General features: G+C 37.0%; 1 protein-coding gene across 1 annotated transcript; it reads left to right on the top strand.

Annotated features, from left to right (window-relative positions):
- Nucleotides 1–7999: 7999 nt before the first annotated feature.
- Nucleotides 8000–23853, top strand: TFEC (transcription factor EC; the record flags this gene model as incomplete). Its single annotated transcript, XM_010292981.1, has 5 exons — nucleotides 8000–8114; nucleotides 9584–9637; nucleotides 14015–14090; nucleotides 22181–22328; nucleotides 23235–23853. Coding segments are annotated over 5 exons (774 nt in total), but the record flags the coding sequence as incomplete, so codon positions are not given.
- Between the last annotated feature and the right edge of the window lie 561 nt (nucleotides 23854–24414).

The following is a 24414-nucleotide window of genomic DNA, read 5'->3' as shown; positions in this document are numbered from 1 at the left end:
TAAAGTATTGTACTAATATTTCACATGTGAACACTTTATTCTAGATGCAGTCTGAGCAAGTACTAATTTTTACCAAGCATCAAAAGAAATTTTCTCTTGTAGATATAGCACGCAACCTTTCAGGTTAGGCAGCTACATAATTTCTTCTTCTGACAAGTAAAGCAACATGTGTTATGCTTCCCTGTTATTTGAGTTTGCCAAGTCTGTAGGTGCAGCACAGGCAATCTGACCATGTGTAACAGGGCCAATGATTCTCAGGACTGTCTGTCCCGGGCATCAACTGCTCTGGATGTATGCCATACGTCTGTTACTGCAGGAAATATAGGCATGTAGACACCCTTGGGGAGTTGCATGTCTGCAGTTACTAATCCTGGAAAAGAGGGTAGCAAAGGAAGTTTCTGCTAGCAGGACTATTCTTGCAGTTTGCTTCCCACTTGCCCTTTTTCACGGGCTCTTCTGACCTGGGCAGAATTAAGACCTCTGGTAGAGGCAGTCCGGTCCTGACGTCTGTATTTTCTGGGAGCATCTTGACCCTTCTGGTTGTACACTTGGGCTTGTGACTGTGACTGTGAGGAAATAAGACCCTGGGAGAAATGGTAGCTGGAAATAAGCCTCCACTAACAGGACAATCCATCCTGCTGCCGGTTCCAGGTCCCTCAAGGGAAAGCACACTAGCTGATGAATTGTTTTGACCTGTCAGGACAGCCCAGATGCCTTTGGTGAAAAGCTCTTGCTATCCTAGGCTTTAGCCATTTTAGGTAACTAGAACATGTAGTGTGTCTGTTCTTTAAAAAAGTACATACCCTTCATCCCTTCCATGATTAGTGACATCCTTTTGGATGTATGGAGAGCTGTTTGCTACTGGAATTAATCTTTCTAGCTAGTTCTGCAAATCCAGGGTTTGTTGATTGTAGTCTTCTTTTATGAATGTATATTAGTAAAATGCAATACAGATTCTATAGAAAATAATGGAACAGGATACTTTTCAGGTTAAGGGGCAAGCTAAAGAGATGGCAAAGATTTTGTTAAAGAGAAGCTATAAATGAAGTGCTCCAAGAATCAATCCTGAGCCTCAGTTTATTTAGTATTTTCATTAGTGACCTTGGTACAAAAAATACACTTACGCTCATGAAATTTACTGAGGTAGCAAAAGTAGAAAGTATTGCCAATACAAAGGAGGATGAGGATATCATAGAGGAAGAATTATTTGACTCTGATGACAGAATAGTATAAATGGAAGGAATGTAATAGTACTGAGTGCAAAGTCATTCATTTAAATAATAATAACAGGAATGTCTGCAGTAAGCTGAGATCTCATTAACTGGAGATGACAGAGAAAGATCTGGTTACATTAGTTGCTCAGAGGATGACTATAAGCCGTCAAAATGATGGGACTGCAAAAAGGAGATAAATATGATCTTAGGATCCATCACAAGAGAGATTTCCAAGGGACACAAGGAAATATCCACTGCTGATTTCACCGGGTACAAAACTTTTAGAATGCTGCAGACAAATAAATGTGACCACACTTCAGGAAAACTAATTCAAATCAGGAAAGGTAACGAGAGGCCTGTTAGGACATACCGTAGCATGGGAAGTCTGGTTAAAGAAGCATGGTCTGTTCAATTTAGCAAACTAAAGGCTTAAGGGAGCTACGGTCACTCACAATAATCACATGGGGTGTTAAACAATGAACAAGGAACAAGTTAAAGGAACGCAAAGACCAAGCACAAAACCAAAATAAAATTTGTCTAGGAATAGAAATAAAAAGAAAGCTTTTTAAGAATATTTTGTGATCATTCAACTTTTGGAACATACTCCAGATAAAAATATTAGAGATGTGAAACCTAACTGATTTTAGACAGACATTATTGTTTTATAAAATGGATTATGTGATGATATGTTAAAATGAACCCAATAAGCAGAAAACGCTTCCTACTCCAGACTGGGCATTACCACATTCAGCAGAATTTTTAAATTAAGAAAAATCTAGCTGACTTTGGAAGAGGGTTGGGCTGTTATTTTCTAGCTATGCAACACTGACTGTGGTAGTGCCACGATCCTTACAGGCTTGAACGTTACAGTAAGACAAACACATCATGCAGAGATTAGCCAAAATGGAAAAATACTTAAATAGCATGTGATCACGTAAGTGAACACTATCGTGACATGGAGCTGTCCAGGGACTACAGGTGAATAGGCACAGACAAACCGTATCGATACAGTTTATTATCATTTTAAGAATCCTTCTCTCTCATTCCTGGAAGATACGGAAATGCTGTTTGGTTTAAGTCTTCCTTGAAATTACATGGTATTTACCAATAGCCACCATGCTATGGCTTTGGGGTACCGCATTATTTCCCTTAGTGAGGCAATAGGTTTCCTGGCTTAGTAATGGTATCCTTTAAAAAAAAACACCATAACTTTGCAAACTGTGATCAGAGCTGTCCATTGCTAGACACCCATGCAGGTACCAAACCCTTAATATTTGCCACACGATCCTGCCCGCACAGCAGTTCAGGCCCAGAGGAAAGAATAAGCTCCTCTGGATAAGACCTTTATAGTACTTGTCTTGGGCACTGCCAGCAAGCACAAGGTCACAGGCTCTTGCAAGGTGCTGCTGAGCTCAAGCCAGGCACTCGCTCAGGTACTTCAGCTGAAGTTTGCTTTTATAATTGGTCTAAGCTTCAAAGTTGACCATCTTTCAGGACTGAGCCCTGTGAATGGAAATTCTCCTGTTCCAGTCTTTGCACACAGGCATTGAAGATCCCATGACACTTTCTATAAAAGGAAGAACGTTAACCCCCGTGTCCTTGCCAAATGCTAACTTTGTTAATTACAGTCTGCTTTCTTTAATTCTCTTTGCAGTTTTAATTAGATGTAGCATTATTCTCTTCCTGTACCACATTGTCACTGGTTATTCCCACTTAACCATTTGCTGTGTTAAAGTTTGTTAATCTTTTGTCCAAAGCTGGCTGCATTTTAGAAGCAGGAAAAATGGCTAATTATATACTGCTATGTTGACTATGCGTGGGCTCAGCCCTTATGAGCCACTTGCATCTAAATTCTCAGACATACATAAATACGTGTATCATGAATGGAAAGGTTGGAAATTATGTGACTTACCAGGACTTCTCAGAGCAACACAGATGTGAACCAATATTGGTCATGACACCTGCAGGATAAATAGATTATCTCCTGGGACTTAGGAATTTTCATACCCAAATGCCCATGTTTCCACATCTCTAAACCAAAAGCTAGAACATGCTTTTGACAGAGTGTAATCAGCTGGAGTTTTAAAGTGCTTTGGGATTCATCAGGTTTGACAGTGCTATATAATTGTAAGATCACCATTGTACACATATCATATAATTATGCCATTGCAAATGATTTGTACTTTTAGTAAGATTGCATTGGATTTTTGTAAGCTTATGTCAGTGTATATATTTATCTTGTAATGTAGAACTGGAAGCTATTTGAAGCTTCAAATAACTACGGCAAAAACTTCTTGCTTACATGACATTGTAAGAAATAAATTACATTATTATATAAAGAGTTTTAGTGCATATCCAAACAACTAGATGTATTTTGACACACAATTTCTATAATTGTGATATATGTCTTAATTCTGTAATTTAAAAATCAGTTATTTTCCAGATGTATACATTTCTAAAAGGGCTTCCTGTTTTGACAGACGAAAAAAGTGTCTTTCCTCATAGTGTAACAAAATTGGCCAATTTCTATTTTAAGATTGTGCTCAGTGTTCAGTAACATGAGCACGGAAATTCCTTGGGACCTCCCATACTTGATATCAATGCAGGGCAAATTCAGGTAGAGAGTTTCAACAAGAGAGTTTCAACAAAAGAGTTTGATATATTTTTGACTTTGTACTTTTAACCCCCCCCCATAATCAGATATGTGAATATTTGTCAAGAAAGATCCAGTCTGATTTGATTTGTTTATCTTATGTGATTTTTAAAACAAGAGTTTATTTGGAAATTTTCACATTAGGAGCACGGTGAGGTTTCATGAAGGAAGGTACATGTGGAAAGCGTGCATCAGTCACACCAGGCTTCCTTTGGAGTCAGTAAGAAGAAAGAGAGGTGATTCAGTTCACCCTAAGTGTCCAAGACAGGTCAGATTAATCACCTCCTATTTCTTCTCCTGATCCTGAATCCTGACATTGAGAGTTATTGCTCACACACTAATTCATAGCAGATTTTTCCATGTGTCACCGTTTCTGTAGGAACACAGCAGCTGTCAAAGGTAGTCTAATTTACTGGTGCTTTATACCCACTTTGCCCTCCTGTATGTACGAAAATGCTGTGCTGGCTAACTGAAAATGAAGAGGGTGTCAAAGGGTGATCACCAGTGGCTCTATCCACAGGGAAGCCACTTACCCGTTGCAGTGGCCATTGCAACGTACTTGAGATTTCTACTAAATGCACAGGAAGAAGGAGGCAGTTGATAGTGCAGCGATATATATTTTGCACATATATATGCTTTTGTACTGAGCAGAATCACCCAGATAAATAATGAAAGGAGACAGCAAAACGAAGTCTGGAAGGGATGCAGGTATGGAGAAAAGAACCTTTTTGTGTGTGTCCTTTTTACATCCAGATGAGTAAGCTGTTTATTCTGTTATCCAAACCTTCAGTGCACTAGCTGCAACGACAGACTTAAGGAGGGACAAACCTACCATTCCCTGTTCCTCAAGAGTACCCTACCTATGGGTTATTAAAAGTGGTCATATTTGCCATGCCTGTGAATCTTTCAATCAGAAAGATGGATTCTGCAGCCCAGAAATTAGTGCTTTCAGATAGGTAAATGAGCAAAAATTTTGCAGGCTCCCTGTGACAGTGCTGTTGAATAGGGTTATTCTCTGATGTCCACGTTCTGTAGAATAATTTGAGACAGTTAACATTAGATCAAAGTTTCTCTTTAATGGTGTGGCAGAACGCTGGTTTTGACACTCTTAGTGATTAACACATATGCGAATCATTCTAATTAGTATGGTTATAGGATTGTAGCCATCAGTAGATGAATGACTTGGGTTTGGGTTTCATTTTCATCATCTCCACATGGAGTTATGACTGCTTTCCTAATGACTGATAAAAATTGCCAAATGATGAAGGGAAAGATGCTGGAGACCATCTGTGTGAAACAAAGATGACAAGGGACATTTGGGAAAATATTTCATGCTCGATGGAAGCATTAGTGCAGCCAGACATAGACTATGGACAGATACTTGCTTGCAGCCCTGGCTGTGTGGGATGACACTGCCTCAGCAGCTCCGCTGATGGAAGGAGGCATATGAACTCTTATGGCTCCAGACAGTGGCAGCTGAGTTAGATGGAAGTACTTCATCAAGTGTGTAATCAAATTCAGATGAAATGCCTACTTTTGGCTTTAAGTTGAGTTTACTCACCCGCTTTTGAATCCTCACACACTTCTGAACTTTCAGGTGTGTTGGTATTATTTTTTCATTACCAGATAAGTTGGTCGTTCATGAACTTTTCTCTTGGATTTGGACCTTGTTATTTGAATTTACACCTTTATGAATAGACTATAGAAATTTAACTATAGACATATTTTGGTGACAAAGATTAATTACTGCTTAAAAATTAAAAGTAATCATTGATGTATCCATCTCATGTGTTTGTGTCAAACTGGTTTACAATTCTGATTTTTTCATGAATGGTATTGATAATCTTATAAATTAAAAGGATTACCACCAGTTTCGTGCTAGTTATTGAACTCATGTACACAGCTGTGTGAAATACGTAAAGTACGATAGGTATGCATTTCTCATTTGTTAGATTATATTCTTTCCAGTGGTTACTATTTCCTAGCATTTCATGAAAACTGTATCCTAAACTGCATAACAGCCTTATCCAAAGTCCACTGGAATAAGCGTAGGAGTCACATTGACTCTCAATTTTTTATATCAGCACTAACTATGAAAATTCTGTTTTAATATAATTTCAATAAGCCAAATTCATTTACATGAATGTAGGAAGTCATTAAATATGTGTCTAGAGTTAATATGAGTTTCACTCTTGTAATATACAAGATAGTTATACTATCCCTAGAACAAAGAAAATGCAAAGTTAAAGCTGCAGTGAATTCTGTAATACTTGTCAGTTTGCCACTCAGGAATGAAACAAAGGTGCTTAATGTGCGAATGCGCTTAACATTCAAATCCTGCGTATTAAACATAGGTTGTTCTTGAGTAATACTCAACTGAATTCCAAACATTCTTTAAAAACATATTTTCATTGAGAGATCAAATATGTAAGCAGACTTTCAAAACTGACTTGGTGTGGTGGTTTCTAATGGTTGGTATTTCAGAATTGTCAGTTCTTCTAAGTAATAAAACTCTACAAATTACTTTTAAAAAGAGAGTCTTATTTATGTGTATTCAGAAAGAATCCTGATTGCTTCATTTCATTGTGGGTTATACAACTAGAAGACTTTAACACAAACTAGGTTCTCAAATAATTTAGTAAAGTTATCAGATAATTTAGTAAAATCGTTATTTAAAAATAAAACTTACTTACAATTTCAGATTTAATATAAAAATATAGCAAGCACTGCCATGGAACAATTTCACACTGAGCAAGTCACTGGGAAATTGTCTCCATTCAGAATAACTTGTGTCGGAGCTCACGGCCTCTACAAGAAGAGAAGTGATCGGTCTAAGAAAAGCTGGTTCCCAGCAGACCTGTGCTTGGTGTCTTGGGGACCTGCCTGAAAAATTCCAGGGTGTTTCAGGATCCATGGGTGCAGAGATGTAAAAACATGTTTTTTTGTCTATGAAAAAAAATTTTCTTAAATAACTCCTAATTTCCTTTCACAATTTTCCTCACAATTTTCCTCATTTTTTTCACTCAATTTTTCCTCCTTTGTTTGGCCAGGTAGACCCAAACTCAATGTCTGGGTCCTGTATGTTGGCCCCGATAGAATAAAAAAATTGTCTGCACAAACTTTGTATGCATGATAAAATGAAAAAAAAATGTTGCTCTTACTCTCTTAGAAGACAATAAGAATGCAAATCTTTTTTGTGTACCTGGACTTGGACTATTTTTATACAGCTGTTTTCACATGAACATACAGAAATACGTAAGATAATGATCAGTGCCGTAAGGTTGGTTATATGGTCATAGAAACAGAACAAAGCCTGAACTGTTCTTTACTAAACTTCTACATATTTTACAGTTATTTCAGATATGTAAAATTATTCAAGTAAAAGTAATATTCAGGTAATTATCTGGAATCCATAGAAACATACTTTAACCTTACTTCTCTGTGGGTTTATTTAAACAATGTTCTATTACATTTTGCAAGGTAATAAGGATAATGGTATACATGATCATATACGTTACGCTTTTTAAAACCATTAGGTTATCTGGTCTATTCTGACAACAGCACAGCTTCTTTCCTTAAAGCATATTATTTGATGTTCTGTCCACTCTGACTTTAAGAATTGCATCTAACTGGGTCACTGAATCTTTATACTGCTAAACCAGGCACAGTATGAAGTACCAATTCAGAGTTTAGTGATGTGGTTAAAAAATCACTAGGGAGTAGGTCAAAACCAGCAAGGTTATTTTTACTTTCAACATAACTCATGTTTGAAGTGCAGTTGTGGTAAACTTGTTATTAGAAAATATTGTATAGAAGTAATTAAAAAACAGGTACTGGAGGCCATATCCTGCCATCACTCTGCAGCTGAGACCCACAAAAATGGCACTTAGAAAGCTGCTTGTGGAACAGTGTCAGACTGTGACCCTTCGCTTTCAATTCTACTTAACGCTACATAACGGCACACTTTCCATTTAGACACATATACACAGCTCCTTCTAAAGAGCACCAGACTCATATTCAAAGAAGTTTGCTCTTTGAATTATGTTTTTTAAAAAAATATTTTAAGCCTTTAACTTATTTTAATATATATTTTTTTTTCTCTTATTCTTCTTTCCTCCCCCTACCCCTCAAGCTATCTAGCAACATTTTGGACATATATAACAGTGACCAGGGAATGGCACCAGCTAATATGGGTCTCACAAATGCTTCTTGCCCAGCTAATCTACCAGTAAAAAGGGAACTCACAGGTAAAAGAACGCTGAGATTTTATTATTTTATAATTGCAGAAATGATGGTGTTTCTCTTAAAAGTTGAATAAATCTTACCCATGAAACAGATGTCCATAATTAAATTCCTGAGAATTTTGCTTGCTTGTAGTTTCACTTAAGGAAAAGAAAAAAGACCAAGGAGAAATGTTTTCTTTCTGTTCTCCTCTTTAGCAATTCAGAAACCATGTTTACCTCCTGTTTTTTATGAACATCATGCTTCTAATAAACTAATAAATTATTTTAGGAAACATAGTAGATTCTTGCACATATTGGCTCCTCATCAATGGCAGAAATAAATTATCATCCATTAAATTTGTTCCAGGGTAGAACAAATAATTCTTTTGAAACTTTACAATAAGGCTATTCAAGGTAAATCTATATTAGTGGATTAACAACTTTAAAAGTTACATTCAATTAATCCAAAGAATGCTAACAACCATGTACAGTTTATTAGTGTCACTCAGAAGAAACAGTGAGTTTGTTCAATATCTTACAAATCTGATTGAAATGATGGTGTTTCTCTTAAAAGTTGAATAAATCTTACCCATGAAACAGATGTCCATAATTAAATTCCTGAGAATTTTGCTTGCTTGTAGTTTCACTTAAGGAAAAGAAAAAAGACCAAGGAGAAATGTTTTCTTTCTGTTCTCCTCTTTAGCAATTCAGAAACCATGTTTACCTCCTGTTTTTTATGATCATGCTTCTAATAAACTAATAAATTATTTTAGGAAACTTAGTAGATTCTTGCACATATTGGCTCCTCATCAATGGCAGAAATAAATTATCATCCATTAAATTTGTTCCAGGGTAGAACAAATAATTCTTTTGAAACTTTACAATAAGGCTATTCAAGGTAAATCTATATTAGTGGATTAACAACTTTAAAAGTTACATTCAATTAATCCAAAGAATGCTAACAACCATGTACAGTTTATTAGTGTCACTCAGAAGAAACAGTGAGTTTGTTCAATATCTTACAAATCTGATTAACTCTTGCATTATGGGATATTGTATGTATATGGGATATTGATATGTATATGGATACAAATCCATTGTTGTACACATATTGTACACATATTGTGTACACATATTGTACACATATTGATATGTATATGGATACAAATCCATATTCATATCAGTGTATTCTAAGTTTTATCCTGATGTAAAATACACCAAATTGGAGAAAAATACCCCTCCATAGCATTTCTATGTTCTTAAATAAAAAATGTGCAATTAAAAAATCTTAAGCAACCTGCCAGACCTGCTCAAAAATTTAGTACTGGTAGAATGTAGATTTGCTTATGATATTGTTTAATAATAAAAAGACTAATGAAGTAAAAAGACTAGAAGGCTGCTTTTTGTGACAACGGGCCGTTTTGAAAAGATGAAAGAAGTACTGGAATTGTAACTTAAGGACTGTTTTAATAAATGTTACTTTCTGTCAGAAGCAGATACACGAGCAATGGCAAAGGAGAGACAAAAAAAGGATAACCACAATCTCAGTAAGTATGTGTTCATCTTCCATCTCATTAAATGGAATGTATGGGGAATGCAGAAATAATATACATTAGCTACCAAGTCTCTGCTCTTCTAGATCAGCATCTTACCAGGGTAATTAAATTGAACACAAACCACACAGCTTTCTTCCCTGAAATTAATTTCTGTTTTTGACTTTTGTCTTTCAAAATACTTAGCATATTGTAATTAATTTCTTTGCATATCATCTCCTGCTACTATGTTTTTATTCTACAGTTGTACACGTATCCTGCACATTTCACTCGAGGTTGTCTCTAAGAATACAGTGCAAAACAGACAAGAAAGGAGGCGGACGATGAAAAAAACAGTGAAAATCCAGAGGCTTCACACCTTGCTTAGTGAAGTACCCAAGTGATGAGGCTGTATCTTTCTACAGGGGATGGGAAGGAAAAAAAAAATTTACAGAGAATATTAGGCAACTTCTAAACACTAGTTAAGCACTTAAAGTTGTGGAAATCGCATGTCACAAAAGGAGCTCAGGGCAGGACTGAGACTAATGGTGCTCTGACTCTCCTCTGATACACAAGCCCCCAGCCTCTGTAGGCTTCTTTACGGAGGATGGTGCAGCCATGTACAGATGTTAGGCATTTCAGTTCTAGAGTAATAGTCTTCCATAGTTTAGGCTTAGAACACAGTGAAATTCATAGTTCGGTGTCTAAATGTTAAACCTATAAAAAGAAACAACATTTTGGTTTATCCAGAACAGAAAAAAAAATCAGTTTATTGCTGAAAGAAGATTGCTTCTAAAATTAGGCACTTTTTCCCTCTAAAGAGTAATTTGGGAAGAAAAAAAAAAAAAGCCACTAAAGGATTCTTTTCGGAAAGAGATGAGTAAAACAATTACATTTTCCAGTTCCTCTTTCCACTTTTTCCAGCAGAAATAATCTGGGAGTTGGACTCGATCCTTATGATTACCTTCCAACTTGAGATATTCTATGATTCTTTGAATTTAGACATAAATTTGTAACTAGTTAATAGCGACTATTTATATCTTTGTTCTCTGGCTACTCTGTTAATCTTAGAGGGCTTTATGGCTTCACTTGCATGAAATTATGTGCCTGGAAGTATACATCCATTGGTACAATGTGCTAGCAACCACTGTGGACAACTTTGTGCTACTTAGACTTTCCAGAAGGCATCCTTATTTCTGTCTGTGTATTTTTGTGGATTACAGGTAGACCATGCAGATTTTTAGGCCTGTTGCTAACACAACTCTGAAGTGCCAGTGCAGCTACTGCTTGTCTTCTTTGGGCAGGAATGGGGAGTTTTTGCTGGACTGGGAAAGGTGGTGGGTGGGAGTTGTCTGGAACTGCGAGAAGGGAGAAGACAGGTACATGAATACATTAGGGATGCCAGGACTTACCGCTGCCTCTATTGCTTGTTTTGGCTCTATCATCCTTCCTGAACACAGAAGACATGTCTGAGAACTGTCTCTCACCACTGGCAGCTGAGCTGAAGGTTGTATGCCAGGGTGATAGCACGCAGACATGCAACATCTCTTCTGGTTTGGTTCCAGGTGTATACTTCAGAGCTCAGTCACTCTGGAGATAGCTCTACTATCTGATGGCTTGGAAATATTAATGCATTACATATAAAGGCTTTATCAGTGTATTTACTCTTTCATGAATACCAGATATTTTAGAGATGATTTGAAAAAACAGTGTTTGAAACCTGATTTTCTAAACATTCATGTCAGGTTGAATAAGGTCCACATTTTACAGAAATGTTCTTGTACCTCCTCATACCAAGTAGGAACTAGAAAAACATTCCTTTTGAAAGATTGGATCCTCAATGAAACCATGAAAAGGGATTCAGATCTAAGAAATGGAATATCTTCTTGTAACAGCAAGAGTTTAAACCATTACTAAATGTATTTTGATTTTGGGTTTCTTGTTTTTTTTTCTCAAACAAAGAATCAAGGTGTAATATTTGTTTGCTATACGGTCGTCCTGTCCATGTAGTTTCAAAATTAATTTTCTTGTTTGACTTTGGTATAATTTAGTACTTGAAATAGTATTGATAGCTCAGGATACTTCTGGAACTGCATCAGACATAATCAGGAAAGTTCTATTGAAACACTTTTCCAAGCTTAAAAATTTTCTCCCTAATTCACTAGCATAATCATTTGGAATTTATTTTCAGGAAAGAACTACAAAAATAGAAAGAAAATGAATATTGTGTCTACTTGTAAAGAAATTTTTTCTTTGCCTTGTTTTATAGTCAACGGTTAGTTGACTGCTTTTTGATGAGTCCTTGCAGATCTTTTCCACACTGTAAATATTAATTAAACAACAGCTATTATGCCATATGACTGTATAGTTGATACACACTCTTTAACTCTTTTTGCCCTGTCATTATTTTGCCAACATCTTTTAAATTGCTCAGTTGCTATGGGCTTACACGTGTTCTCCTACAATATCAAGCACATTCATGCCAATGGGATGCAAGGGGTCCCTTAACAGTACACTCAGGAGGATTATAACCCTATGTGAATCATGACTACCAAACTTGACGTGCTTTAATCTGTTGAGTGAAATTCCTGTTTCCAGAGAGAGTAAGACAAGATAATGTGTCTCACCAAGGCAGAGCACTACACCAGGGTAAATAATAACACCTAGGGAGTTCCCTGGGCTGGAATCAGTTAGGGAGGAAATAGCTGACTGCTGCACAAAACTAGGAGCCTCACACAGAGAAGAAGGAAAAATACCTTTATGTATTGGAGGAAGTAAGTAGCTAAAAGAGATCTATGTGGTAGGGCTGAGACTGAAAGTGATATGCTCGTATGACTGTGAGAAGGTTGAAGTCAGCCTAGGAAGACTCACCAGGCTTCTCTTGACTGCACATTTCTAATTTAGCTCTACCAGGCTCTAAGGACTGGCTTTTTGTACATCTGTTCAAAATTAGGACCTCAAACTTTAAGTGTATGCCTCCATACATGGATGAGAGGAGCATGTATCCATGTTCTAGGCTGCCCTAGATGGGTCAGCCCTGGTCTGACAAAGTATAGCTCTATCAAGCCCAAAGTAAGGTCTTCCAAGAAGCAAGGGATAACAGAAATGGCTCAGTGCAATGCTGCTGATGAACCAAAGCTGAATCCTGTCCATTCGGTGAGGTTTAGATTGAGTCAAAGTACAACCTGGAGGGAGTGGACAAAAGTGCAAGTTGATGCCAGTAGAACGTCACTGTTGGTTTCTGACAGCTAGCAGTACCACAACAGGCATCCTATGGTGTTTGTCCTTCTTCCTCCTCAAAACATTTTTTTCCTGGTAGAAAAAGTAGTTTTTGCCATTGGTACAGCATTTCCACATTGTCCTTCAGTCTTGTCATAACTAGGCTACCCAGGAGACAGGTATATACAAGAAATCCCCCAAGGCAATGGGATGTCCTTTGGGCATCTATCCACTAGAAAATGTGAGATTTCTGCATGTAAAAGCAGCTGGAGAAAACCTGGTGAGAAAGCAGAGGAGAATTCCCTCTAAATTAGTGACATGGGAAGCAGAAAGGTAACACCCCCTTTGTGCAGAGAAGGGGCTCACAGTCCAGTCTGGATACCAGTCCAATGCTGATAAAGTGGACTGAGAGCACAGAGAGGGAGAATTAATTTTAAGAGGCTTATCTTCTCTTTTTCCTAACTAAACTGCAAGTAAACCAAGATGCCATACATAGTTTGTCTTAGAAGAAGCATAAATTTAAATACAGGCTTTTTTTTTTATTGTTTCAGTGAGGTTTTTCTTCATTTTCTGTGAGTTCTAAAAGTTATTGTAAATAAACCTGTGCTGTCCATCATCAAAGGAAATGGATATGCTGAGGATGAAGTGTTTCTGGTACAATCTTTCTCCGTTTCAATGAAGGGATATGATTTCAGTTATGTCTTCTCTGTGGTTTGCAACAACAGTAGATAAGGGATAACAAAGCTGTTAACCATGATCTGTAGCAGGATTTGTGACAAAATATGAGATGCTGGATGAGGTGTCTTGTGTTCCTGTTGAAGTCATCAGCAAACCCCACTAAGATGAAAACTCTGTTGTGTGGGAGCAGGGTGGAGGAGAAAAAAAAGAAATGTTAGCTCACATTTAGACAATACATGACTATTTAATTCTCTAGAAGTTTAGCTGTAAATGGGGGAGAAACCTACAGGTAGGGTAAGATACAGAGATGGTACTAATCATGGAGTTTGTCCTTAGAGTAAGTCAGAGACAGGTAAGAGATCAGGTTGGGACTTCTATTTGAGGAAGAAATTTTCTGTACGTTGACTGATTTATTTTTAACTAATTCAAATGGTTTATGTTGAATTTCTCCAAGAATATTTCACCATAAAAATAGTAACTGTTTCTTTTTAACAGTTGAGAGAAGAAGAAGGTATAATATTAATTACCGAATCAAGGAGCTTGGCACACTCATCCCCAAGTCTAATGATCCGTGAGTTCAACAGTCTTTCCTATAACAATGTTTATAGTTTAAATACAGGGGAAAAAAGACCGTTGCATATACTGGCTATAGGATTGAGTAATGGGATACAAAATCTTCCATGCTGGGTCACTGACTCAGATCAGACTGTTGAAGTAACAGACCCTTGACAGACTTTTGGTGCCTGTTGGGAAAATTTATGTGAAAGGATAATAAAAAATAAAGCCATTCCAGGGTGTTTAAGAGAGACTACCACATCAGGGAAACAAACAAAAAAATAAAACCCAAACAAAATAAAACAAAACAAAAAAAAACAGGGAAAAAAGAAGATAAGCCAGACAACAGAAAGTCCAGCTCTCTGTCCCTGGGAGCAATTGTGTGGTGTCTCTGGAGAAGGAGTGATGCTTTCAGCCCTGGCCATGGGCCCTCTAGTGGGATAAAACAAAATATATGTTGTCACTGTCTGCTCTTTGCCTAAGGAAAAGAAAAAAATCGGCTTAAGAGTCTTTTTCAAAATCTTCCACTCAGTGCAGGGAAAACAAGTCCTAAAATGCAAACACAAAAATAATAATTGCTATAATTGCTATAATAATAGCATTTTATACTAATGCATATACTTAGAGTAACACAAAATGCATATTGCTTCAACTATACCTGCATTCCCCTAAAGCTTATATTTGTCATCAATATGAAAAAAGCCTCCTCGGTAGGAAAGCCTATTGCAGGATTAGCAATAACAATTCAGTATGATATTTAATGCTGAACTTGAGCCTTAGAGTTCTCATGTCACTCAGGGAAGCCTTAAGACCATGCACCAGCATGATTGTAACTCACATAAAATTGATCATACAGATTTTGTCTTTATCATTTGCATGTCAATAGAGACCTGCATGATACTGCAAATGAAAACATCTATTGATATGTCAACCTTTTTTTTTTTTCCTTAGGACTAAGAAACTTTTGATTATATTAAGGATTTCTATAATAATATAAAGCTGTGTGAGACTTATATAAGTGCAAGTTTGGTATAATAAGCCACTTAGAGCAGAAATACCAGAGAAAAAGTTAATATACTGCATCCATTTTAGAGAATTCACAAACTTAGCTCCTTCTACAACATCCACCCAAGATTAGATACATGGGCATGTTCTTGTTATTAATATAGAATTAGGTATTACAGCTGAGTTAAAATAATAAGTGCTTTAAATACCTAAATAAAGTTTTGGCCTCATGTGATCCATTGCAAACACAGTCTGGTAGAAGAGTTTTTATTTGCTGGTGCATCTTTCAGTATTCAACACCATTTGGGCAGATAATTGAAAGATTTCTCAGAAAAACAGTGGATGGCACTGTTGGTTTGCAGCTATAAAGCAATAATGGAAGCAAGTTACACTGCAATTAGAAATGGGCATCAGGTACAAATTCCAGTTGCGATTTTTGATTGCCCACAGAGGTGTTTCAGTTACCTGTTTTGGTCTGGATTCAGGTTTAGTCTATGAACTTATTCAAAACGTTAATACCTGGAGCAATCACTTAAACTCTTCTTAAAATGAATGGCCTGGAGCTGTTATTTTGCTCCAGTAAGTCGTTGATGGATGTTACCCACAGATTTTGGTGGTGTTGCCTGATGAAAAAGTTTCAGGTATAGATCCTGAAGACATTGCTTTTTCTTGTTTAGTCTGCAAACATATGACTGAGTTCAACAGTGTGACAGCCCCAAAGTGGCTGTGTTTACAAAAACACGAGGTGAATTTAAGAATCTTACGTTTTGAGGACTGCTGCCTTAAAAAGGCTGGTAATCAGTACTCCTTTTGAAAACAGGCATATTTAAAAGCTTTCAAGTTGGTGTTAAAAACAAAGAGGCATCAAAAGGTACAGGATGCTTTTGAAAAACTAGGGTATAACATAACTTTGCTATAGCTTGGTGCCAGGTTAAATTAATTCAAAGAAGTGTAAACTCTTTTTTTTTAACATATATTTGTAGGTGGAAATACATTAATTTGATCATGTTGTTGTTGGCTGAGAAGATCAAAGTTATTATTTCTTTCTGGTATGGTCCTGTGTTGCAAAATCGTAATTCAGTGTCCTTAAGTTCTCTTTCAGTTCTTGCTTTTTCCTTCATAACACCTTACTGTGCCCCCAATCTGCCCTCTTCTTCTTTGAAAGAAAGAGATGCATCTTCTCTTACAATACTTTATCTGTAACATTTTATCACACATAACATTTTCACCTCATATATTGATTTTAGAAGATCCTTCTTATAGTGGGAACTTAGCTTTTAAAGGAGAAACCGTACTGATGCTTGGACTAATGACAATGAAGCAAATCAGCCTTTGCATTGAAGAGCAAATACTACTATAACTAAGCAATTGTGGTTAGCATGCCTGTCCCAGATGGCTTGCTACATTCAGACTCCGGAACAGAAAAGGACATTTTTGATGTTATTTGGAAACCTTTTATGATTTATATTTCTTAGAAGTGGTGTGTGGGGGTTTTATTTCACTTTTGTTTTGTTAGTTATATAGTGAACTTGTTTAGCTCCTGCAGACCTTCTGCAGGGACTTTCTTTTGACTGGCTTAAACCCCTATTCTTTTCACTTTTTTTTTTTTTTTTTAATTTAATGATGAAAAGTGTGGATTACATTGCTTAAATGAATGGGTGTTTTAAGTTCACTTCATCAGCATTAGAAAATGGAGATATGTATAAGTTGCAAAGAACTTAGACTCTTTTGTTTTATTTTCAATGCTTAGATATCCAAGTGGTAGATCATTCAGAAATGCAAAACAGCTACACAGAATAATTAAAAAATAGAATTAGAAAAGACCCAAAATACCCAGTCACATTCTGCTGAAAAACTCATCATCTGCTCCTTTCGATATACCTACCTTTCCATTCATGGCTCCTTTATGTTCAGCCTTTCAGAACCCACTTTTAGGTGGTTAACAGGACTTCACCTTGTGATAGAGTCTGGAAATGCCTACGCGAGAACCGTTTTATGGTAGCCAGACAAGAATTGCCCCAAATAATAATAATAAAAAAAAATCATTTTCCTGTAAGAATTCGAATCATTTTACAGAACCGGGATGTTAAGAGAACCACTGAGGATTTGGGCAGAAGTAGTGGGCTGCTCTCACTCTCTCTCTGCTCTCTGCTCTCATCTGCCTGTGCCTGACCTTCTGTCTGTTGTCTGTGGACAGACCCACTAACAGCCAGCACGGCCACGTTTCTTGTAAAGGAAAAGCTTGTGTACACTCATGCTATTATAAAATGGAAACTTGCCCCCCCTTTCAGGAGAAGGCACTTCGTAATTGTGCAGGTCATCAAAACAAGTATAAAGTCCTTCAAAGTATTTCTTTGAGCAAGCATAGTTTAAAGCTAATTTCTCAGAAATAGGGAAGGAAATGGTCTGCAAACATAGTTTCAACTTCACAAACGTATTTGTTATTAGTAACTGCTCTGTGGCTGGCAAATTCTGTGACTATCCCCCTCTCCCAAACTCCGTTTTTGTTAATTAGTTTTAATCTTAGATGATTGGATGCTCTCGTCCTTCCTACGGTTCAACTTGTGTAAACTAGTGAAGCTCCTTCGACTTGAGTTAACTTAATGGAAATGAGCTGAAGATCAGTCTCATGGCTGTTGCTTTTCTCCTAAATGAGAAACTCTCCTAGGTGAGAGCTATGTGTTTTTGGTCTGTGTATTTGACATTTATAGAGAGATTCAGCTGGTAAAGTTAGGAGGAGCTAGGGTTCAGAAACTAATGAAACATCGAGTGTTTTTTACTTGTATGCTACTTTTCCATGCAAATCATGTTAAGTGTGGCAGACCTCTGTTAATTAAACTAGATAAAACACGCATAGCTTGCTAAAAATTTCAAATTATTGTACCACATGCACACACAGAGACAAAGACACAATCCTCCTTTGCAGAGGTCATCGCTGATGACCAGACCTGCAAAACTTCTTACTGCTCTCAGCCGGCTTGTTTCACGTGTTGAGGTTCCCATCGGTTTCAGTATTTACAGGATGGAGTCTTATGTACGTACAATAAAAATGAAAAATAAGAAATAAAAAAGAAAGCAATTAGTAGATAGTGAAAGAGTAAAATAATAAAAAAAGAATTTTTCCTGCTGTCTCCAAAGACTAGTTCATCTATATCAAACTTCATAGGTTCAAAACAGCTATGAATGCAACTGTTTTGTCTGTTTTTATAAAACAATTTCCAATAAAATTAGTAACTGCCAGTGGCTGCTCAGTTTTTAAAGGTTCTCAAATGGGCTTATAGGCCTTGTAATTTCAAATTATATCTCTGTTATATACTAAGCACAACATATAAATCTCTAAAAAGCAAAAACCACAATTTCCTAGTGACACTTTTATAATTTTTCAGATAAACTTATTTGCACCTAATTTAGAATTCAGCATTTTCAGAGAAATAACAGAAAACCAATAACTGATCAGAGAATTCCCGAATTCTTCTTATATACTTGCTGTGCTTCAATTTAATCCATCTTCAAATGCTGAGGTGTTTTTTTCTTCCCGTCATAGGCGAATCTGCTTGCCTGCCTGCTAAGCAGGGCTAGATGCATTGCAGACTATTGCTATGCAGATACCTCTCCCGTGCCTATTCCCCCCATTTGCCTTCATCCTCACCAGTTGTACTGCTACTCTTCCAACCCTGTACATCTGCATAGAGCCTCTCTTTCTCCATAGCACTCTCCTGTGACTGCTGTATAGTGCTCTGGGCTAAAATGGGTGGAAAGTGTCTGTAATGCAGAACCAGCACAGACATCTTCAGTATTTTCTTTTGCTCCTGGTATAGAGAGACAGAGAGTGAAAGGCATGTTGGCTTCTCAGGTCACCAGCTGATCCTTTGCTGCGTTGCCTTCAGACATTGGAAGGTTTAACCTCAATATTCCTCATTTAAAAAGATACCAGGCAATATATGTACATATGAGTAGAGACATAGAAAATGTGTGAGATGCATGCACGTGCACAGACACACACACATAACAGTCTCCCTTAAATTATAATAGTAAACTCAGCATTTTCATCCTAGATCTCCATGATAGTTTTGCCTCTCAAACTTCTAAATATTACCACAAGAGATATCTATCCATATGTATCTCATGCAGAAGCTGACCAGATCGCTCTCTCTGGCAGTTTGAATCCACGAATTAGATCTCCAGTGAAGACTTATTTCAACCTATGAGAAAAAATGTCATTACCATATACATAAAAATTCAATCAAGGCAACATGAACTAAAAGTAGACAATAGCACAAAGGTTGTCAATTGTATGTAACATGGATGAATTTCATCACAAGAAGATTCCAAATACAGTCATGAGTATATGACTTATATCTCAACGAGAAAAATTAACTAAAACTATTTTTGTCTGAATTTTATTTTGAATTCATAACATTTTATAACTGACATGAAATTATTTGTGAAATAGCTATGAAATATTTGCCAAATATGTGCTACATATCCATATTTTTCTCCTTCTGTTATATGTCTTAATTATTTCCATTTTGCCAGCTATGGATTAATTTCTAATTTTGTAGTGCTACATGTTCAGACCATCAGTCCAAAACTGGCTTGGTTTTGTCTCAGTTATATGCTAGGAGGAGCTGACCCCCCTTGCCGAGGCAGACTGTGTTTCTCCAGAGTTTATGCTACAGGTTTTCTTATTACTGTAGCGCTTTTCAAAGTTGCCATGAATACGTCCTAAATCAGTCGTTTCCACTTTAAATTAGACAAAAACCTACTGTAATTCTGAGCTATACATAGCACATATAGCTCATATCTGAGATAGCGGTGGAGATTCCCAGTTTGAAATGTTGTTGTCCTCCTAACTTTAGCTGCTCCTATTTATTCAGGAGTGCTCTGGTGTACACAGACAGGCACCTTGCTGCCTTTCAGACTTCACTGCAATTCACGTGTAAATAGGGACCTCTCAGTAATTTACCTAACTTTCCAAAGAGGTCTGAAGAAAACCAGATGGTAATGTGGTGATGACAGTCAAAGATTTGCCCAGAAAATAAGCATCATGTGTACTAAAAACTTTCTTAACCTTTACAGTTTGAACAAAGATATCCTACATGCAAGGAGAAAGTCCTCTGCTAGGAGGGAGTCCACGGGATGCTGGCAGGAAAATGTTCTGTCCTCACACCTGGGCAAGAAGTACAGGGAGGGGAAGGAGGAGGCAAAGGGACCACCAAGAGATGATTCAGCTGTCATGAGGGAGACAGGTTCTACTCTTTGTCATGAGGGAGACAGGTTCTACTCTTGGCTCTCACTCCCACCTCTGTTTTAGTTTTTTTTAACCAGGGATGGTCTAAATGAGAATATATACCTACTTCAGCGAGCAGCCTCTGATGTTTTGGCTTTGTAGACAGCAGGGTCTGAACCCCTCACCTTCTAATCCCAAAAGCTCTGCATTCCTGGCCCACATCACTGAGATGAGGGGAGGTCGCAGTGTGCTGGAGCCCCACAGTGTGTGTGCCACCCAGAGAGGACAGAGATGTGAATTTGAGCACTCAAAAAGCTAGTTGTCCCAAATCTCTGGCAAATGATCTAAATTTTAGGATATGCTTAAACACTCTGACGCTTTATCACAAATCATTTTGTGTATTCTGAGCATCTTTAGAGCTATCAGCTCCCTAAGTTTTCATCCCTAGTACAGTGCATCAGGAAAGGCCAGCTGGTGTGGGTCCCCAAACCATGTACCTGCCTGGCTTTTGCCCTATACATTCAGTAGAAAGACAACTGCCTTGGTGGAAGTCTCTAAGGGTGCTTAGCCTTGAGGTAAGTGTGCAAGGTTCCTTAGGCGCCTACTTTGAGAAGCTGAATGTAAAGCACAGACATTTCTGCAATAAATCCACCCCAGATCACAGTTTTACCATAGGTGAGCATGTCAGTAGGAGCAATCTCATTAACTAAAGCAACCAAGGAATAATGGAAACTGATGTATAATTTATATTTCTTTTTGACTCTGTAATTGCTAGCATATAAATATATGTATTTGGAACAGATGATAAAAAAAAATGCACTAAGGTGGTCACTTGTCACTCCCAACCTCAGATTCTTACTGGTTTATATAGCTTTTTCCTTCTTAGGTTGCTTTATAGGACCAGAACCTTTGCCAATCTTCTGCTCGGTCTGAGGCATCATGCAGTGAAGTGGGTAGTTTGGATAAACCCTTCTGTCTGTATATTTAATGCAGCAGGCCCATCCTATATCATAAAATACTGAACTTTATTAGCAATTCAACATTTTCAACAAATTTAATTCTTTTTCCAAGGCCTCCAAGAACTTACATAAAGGAATGGTGATAAAGAGGTACATGAAAGTCCTTGAACAGATGTATTTGAACAAGTGTATTGTTGTTAGTAAGAGTGCTTGTAAGCTGGAAGTTACACCATGATTTCCTGAATGATGGACAGGTTTAATCTTATTTTTTTAACAGGCTTTTATTTTGAGTAGGGTTCTGCATATAGCTGTGGATTTTAACTTGGTTTATATTGTTTCAAGGTTTTTGAACAGGACTTTTGTCAGTCTGTAACCATTATGGTTACCAAAGTGTGATTTGTCTGGTCTATCATCAATGAGGAGTGGCATTCAGCACAGACCATTTTTTTCTTAACAAGCATAAAAGCAACCTCATTAGTAAGTCAGGTAAAAGGAGTAGTATATTCAAAATGATCTTTAAAAATTTAGTCTTAAGTCCTCAGTAATGTATATTTCCTAGTTCATTAATGCAGAAATACTGCACATAGATTTTAATCTTAGAGTTAATAATAAAAGCAATTTTCACTAAAAATATAAAAACTGTAATGGTAGAATCATGATATTGCATTTAGCTCTCCCACAAAAAGTCACTTTATTACTTTCTTTTGACACTTATTTTCATTCTGGGATTAATTTTACTATATAAGGGCTTCTTAACTATTCTATTAAAATTTCCATTCAGAAGCAATAATATCTAAGAGTGAATAATAGTCATGTAAATCATTATTTCATATTAATGTAAAAGATTTTGTAAGTTCTTATGAATTCTGCTGACATGCACAATTGTGAAAAGGTTATCTCTACATTCTGCAGTGATATGCGCTGGAACAAAGGAACTATTTTAAAAGCATCAGTAGAGTACATCAAGTGGCTACAAAAAGAACAACAGAGAGCCAGAGAATTAGAACACAGGCAGAAGAAATTAGAGCATGCTAACAGAAGACTTCTACTCCGAATTCAGGTTTGTATAAGAGCGTCGTCACGAACTACAAAGCTTTCTCAGGACTTATCCCTCATCAAATTTTATTAATCTATATAATTTTTCCCCAAATGACATTTATTAAAAATGAATTGGCTTTCCCTATTTATCGCTGTGTATATTGGGGAGGGGATATTTTTTAGATTTCTAGGAAATTCCTTTGATAATTAAACCTTACATAAAAGCATACCTGGAAAGTTAATAAAGTATTAGTACAAACATTTTCCTTATGTATGTATTAAAGCCAGAAAAAGACAGAAAAGGAAGCAAAAAAACCATATCCCTGCAGCCAAGGATCAATACTGGACACAAAATTCCCTTCAGTATTTTCGTTTTCCCTTTGTAAACATTTCATACATTATGCTGCCATGTTAGACCTGCTTGTGACATGAAGCAGCAGAATATGGCCCTGCATGTCTTGAAATGCAAGATTTGAATCTTGCGTATGAAGATAGATAGAGACAGACACAGACAGACATAAAATCAATCAGCTTATATATGGTGATTAACACCTATATCTGTGTATCATAAGCATCATCAAGTAAAGTATCTTCTGTTTCTCTGGATGGCAGTGGATAACGAACCAGAAAGTTGCAATGTTTTTCTGCCACCTTTGCTGGGTTCGGTACGCAATGGTTTTAGAGAGGCTGTCCTACCTCATGTTCCCGTAGCACAGCTGCCTAACAACAGGAGGGGAAATAAAAAGAAAAACAATCGAGTGGCAAATTTTCATAGGTTAGCAATTTCATATTTTAACACGTAGTCTCACAACTGGACAAAAGGTATCATTAATTTGCATGTACGATCCATATACTTATTGCAATAGTTCTGAAGACACCGTTTTGTCTTCTGAAGTCATTGTCTAATTGTTTTTGTTTGAAACATTAGGAACTAGAGATCCAGGCACGTGCACATGGCCTTCCAGTCATGTCTTCACTCAATGCTGTTGATTTAGCTGCACAGGTCATCAAGCAACAGTCTTATCCAGAGGAGAACTCTGTGAACTACTCTCAACAAATGCCTCTGGCACATGGACCAAATTCTGATGTTTGCGATGGATCTACGGCCTTTTCTGACCCACTTTCACACTTCACGGATTTGTCCTTCAGTGCAGCTTTAAAAGAAGAGCAACGGCTAGAGGAAATTTTACTGGATGACACGGTGTCGCCATTTGGAACAGACCCACTCTTGTCCTCCACGTCCCCAGCCGCATCGAAAGAGAGCAGCAGGAGAAGCAGCTTTAGCACAGATGATGGTGATGATTTATAAAAGCAGAAAGGGCCTCGTACTTCTCTAAACCACTTGTTAAGACTAAGTTGAACGTAAGCATGGTGTTTGTGCTTATTTTAGATATGAGTAAGGAGAGCCATTGTGAAGATAAGTTACTACATGACAAGGGTTTAAATCAGCCCTTACTTCGCAGGAAAATGAGACGGACGTGAACTCATATCACTTTGCCTCACATTCACGTCCTCTGTTCACAGCTGACATTTGCACAAATCTTTCTTCACTGGGATGTTTTTACTATTGTTCCATGTCTTTTTACAGCACTATGAAAATGTTTACCACAAAAGGAATACCCATGTTACAAAAGTGTATTCAAACTCTCTCTTCAATCTGCTTTCATCATTCTCTGCTATAAACATGAGCTTTAGTAATTTTTTAATTTATCTTTTTTATATAACTAAAAGTTCTACAAAACGTGAAGCAACGGGGAACTATTTAAGCTGGGAACTATAGAGATATTACAGGTTTTACAATCTAAAAAACCAGACAGTAATGCTTTCTCACAAGTGAAGTGAGCATGAAATTTAAACTGTGTAAGATCGTCTTTAAAAAGAGAAAATCCATTAAGCTTTTCATGGAATTCCATTTTTTAAAATTTCACTTGTAGAAGAAGAACAGACTTTTAATATATGTTTTAATGATACAGAAGAAATTTGGAAACTAACATAATGACAGAGACTCAAACAAACTCAGACAGAAAAAGATATGATATTTCAGCAGAAAGACTGTATGGATGTATAAGACTCAACAAAGATACTCCGTGTTACAGTTAGCACAGTTT

Source organism: Phaethon lepturus, unplaced genomic scaffold (assembly GCF_000687285.1).
Source record: "Phaethon lepturus isolate BGI_N335 unplaced genomic scaffold, ASM68728v1 scaffold8268, whole genome shotgun sequence".
NCBI classification, from domain to species: domain Eukaryota; kingdom Metazoa; phylum Chordata; class Aves; order Phaethontiformes; family Phaethontidae; genus Phaethon; species Phaethon lepturus.
The sequence above is the reverse complement of the archived record's forward strand: the minus strand, read 5'-3'. Positions and strand labels throughout refer to the sequence as shown.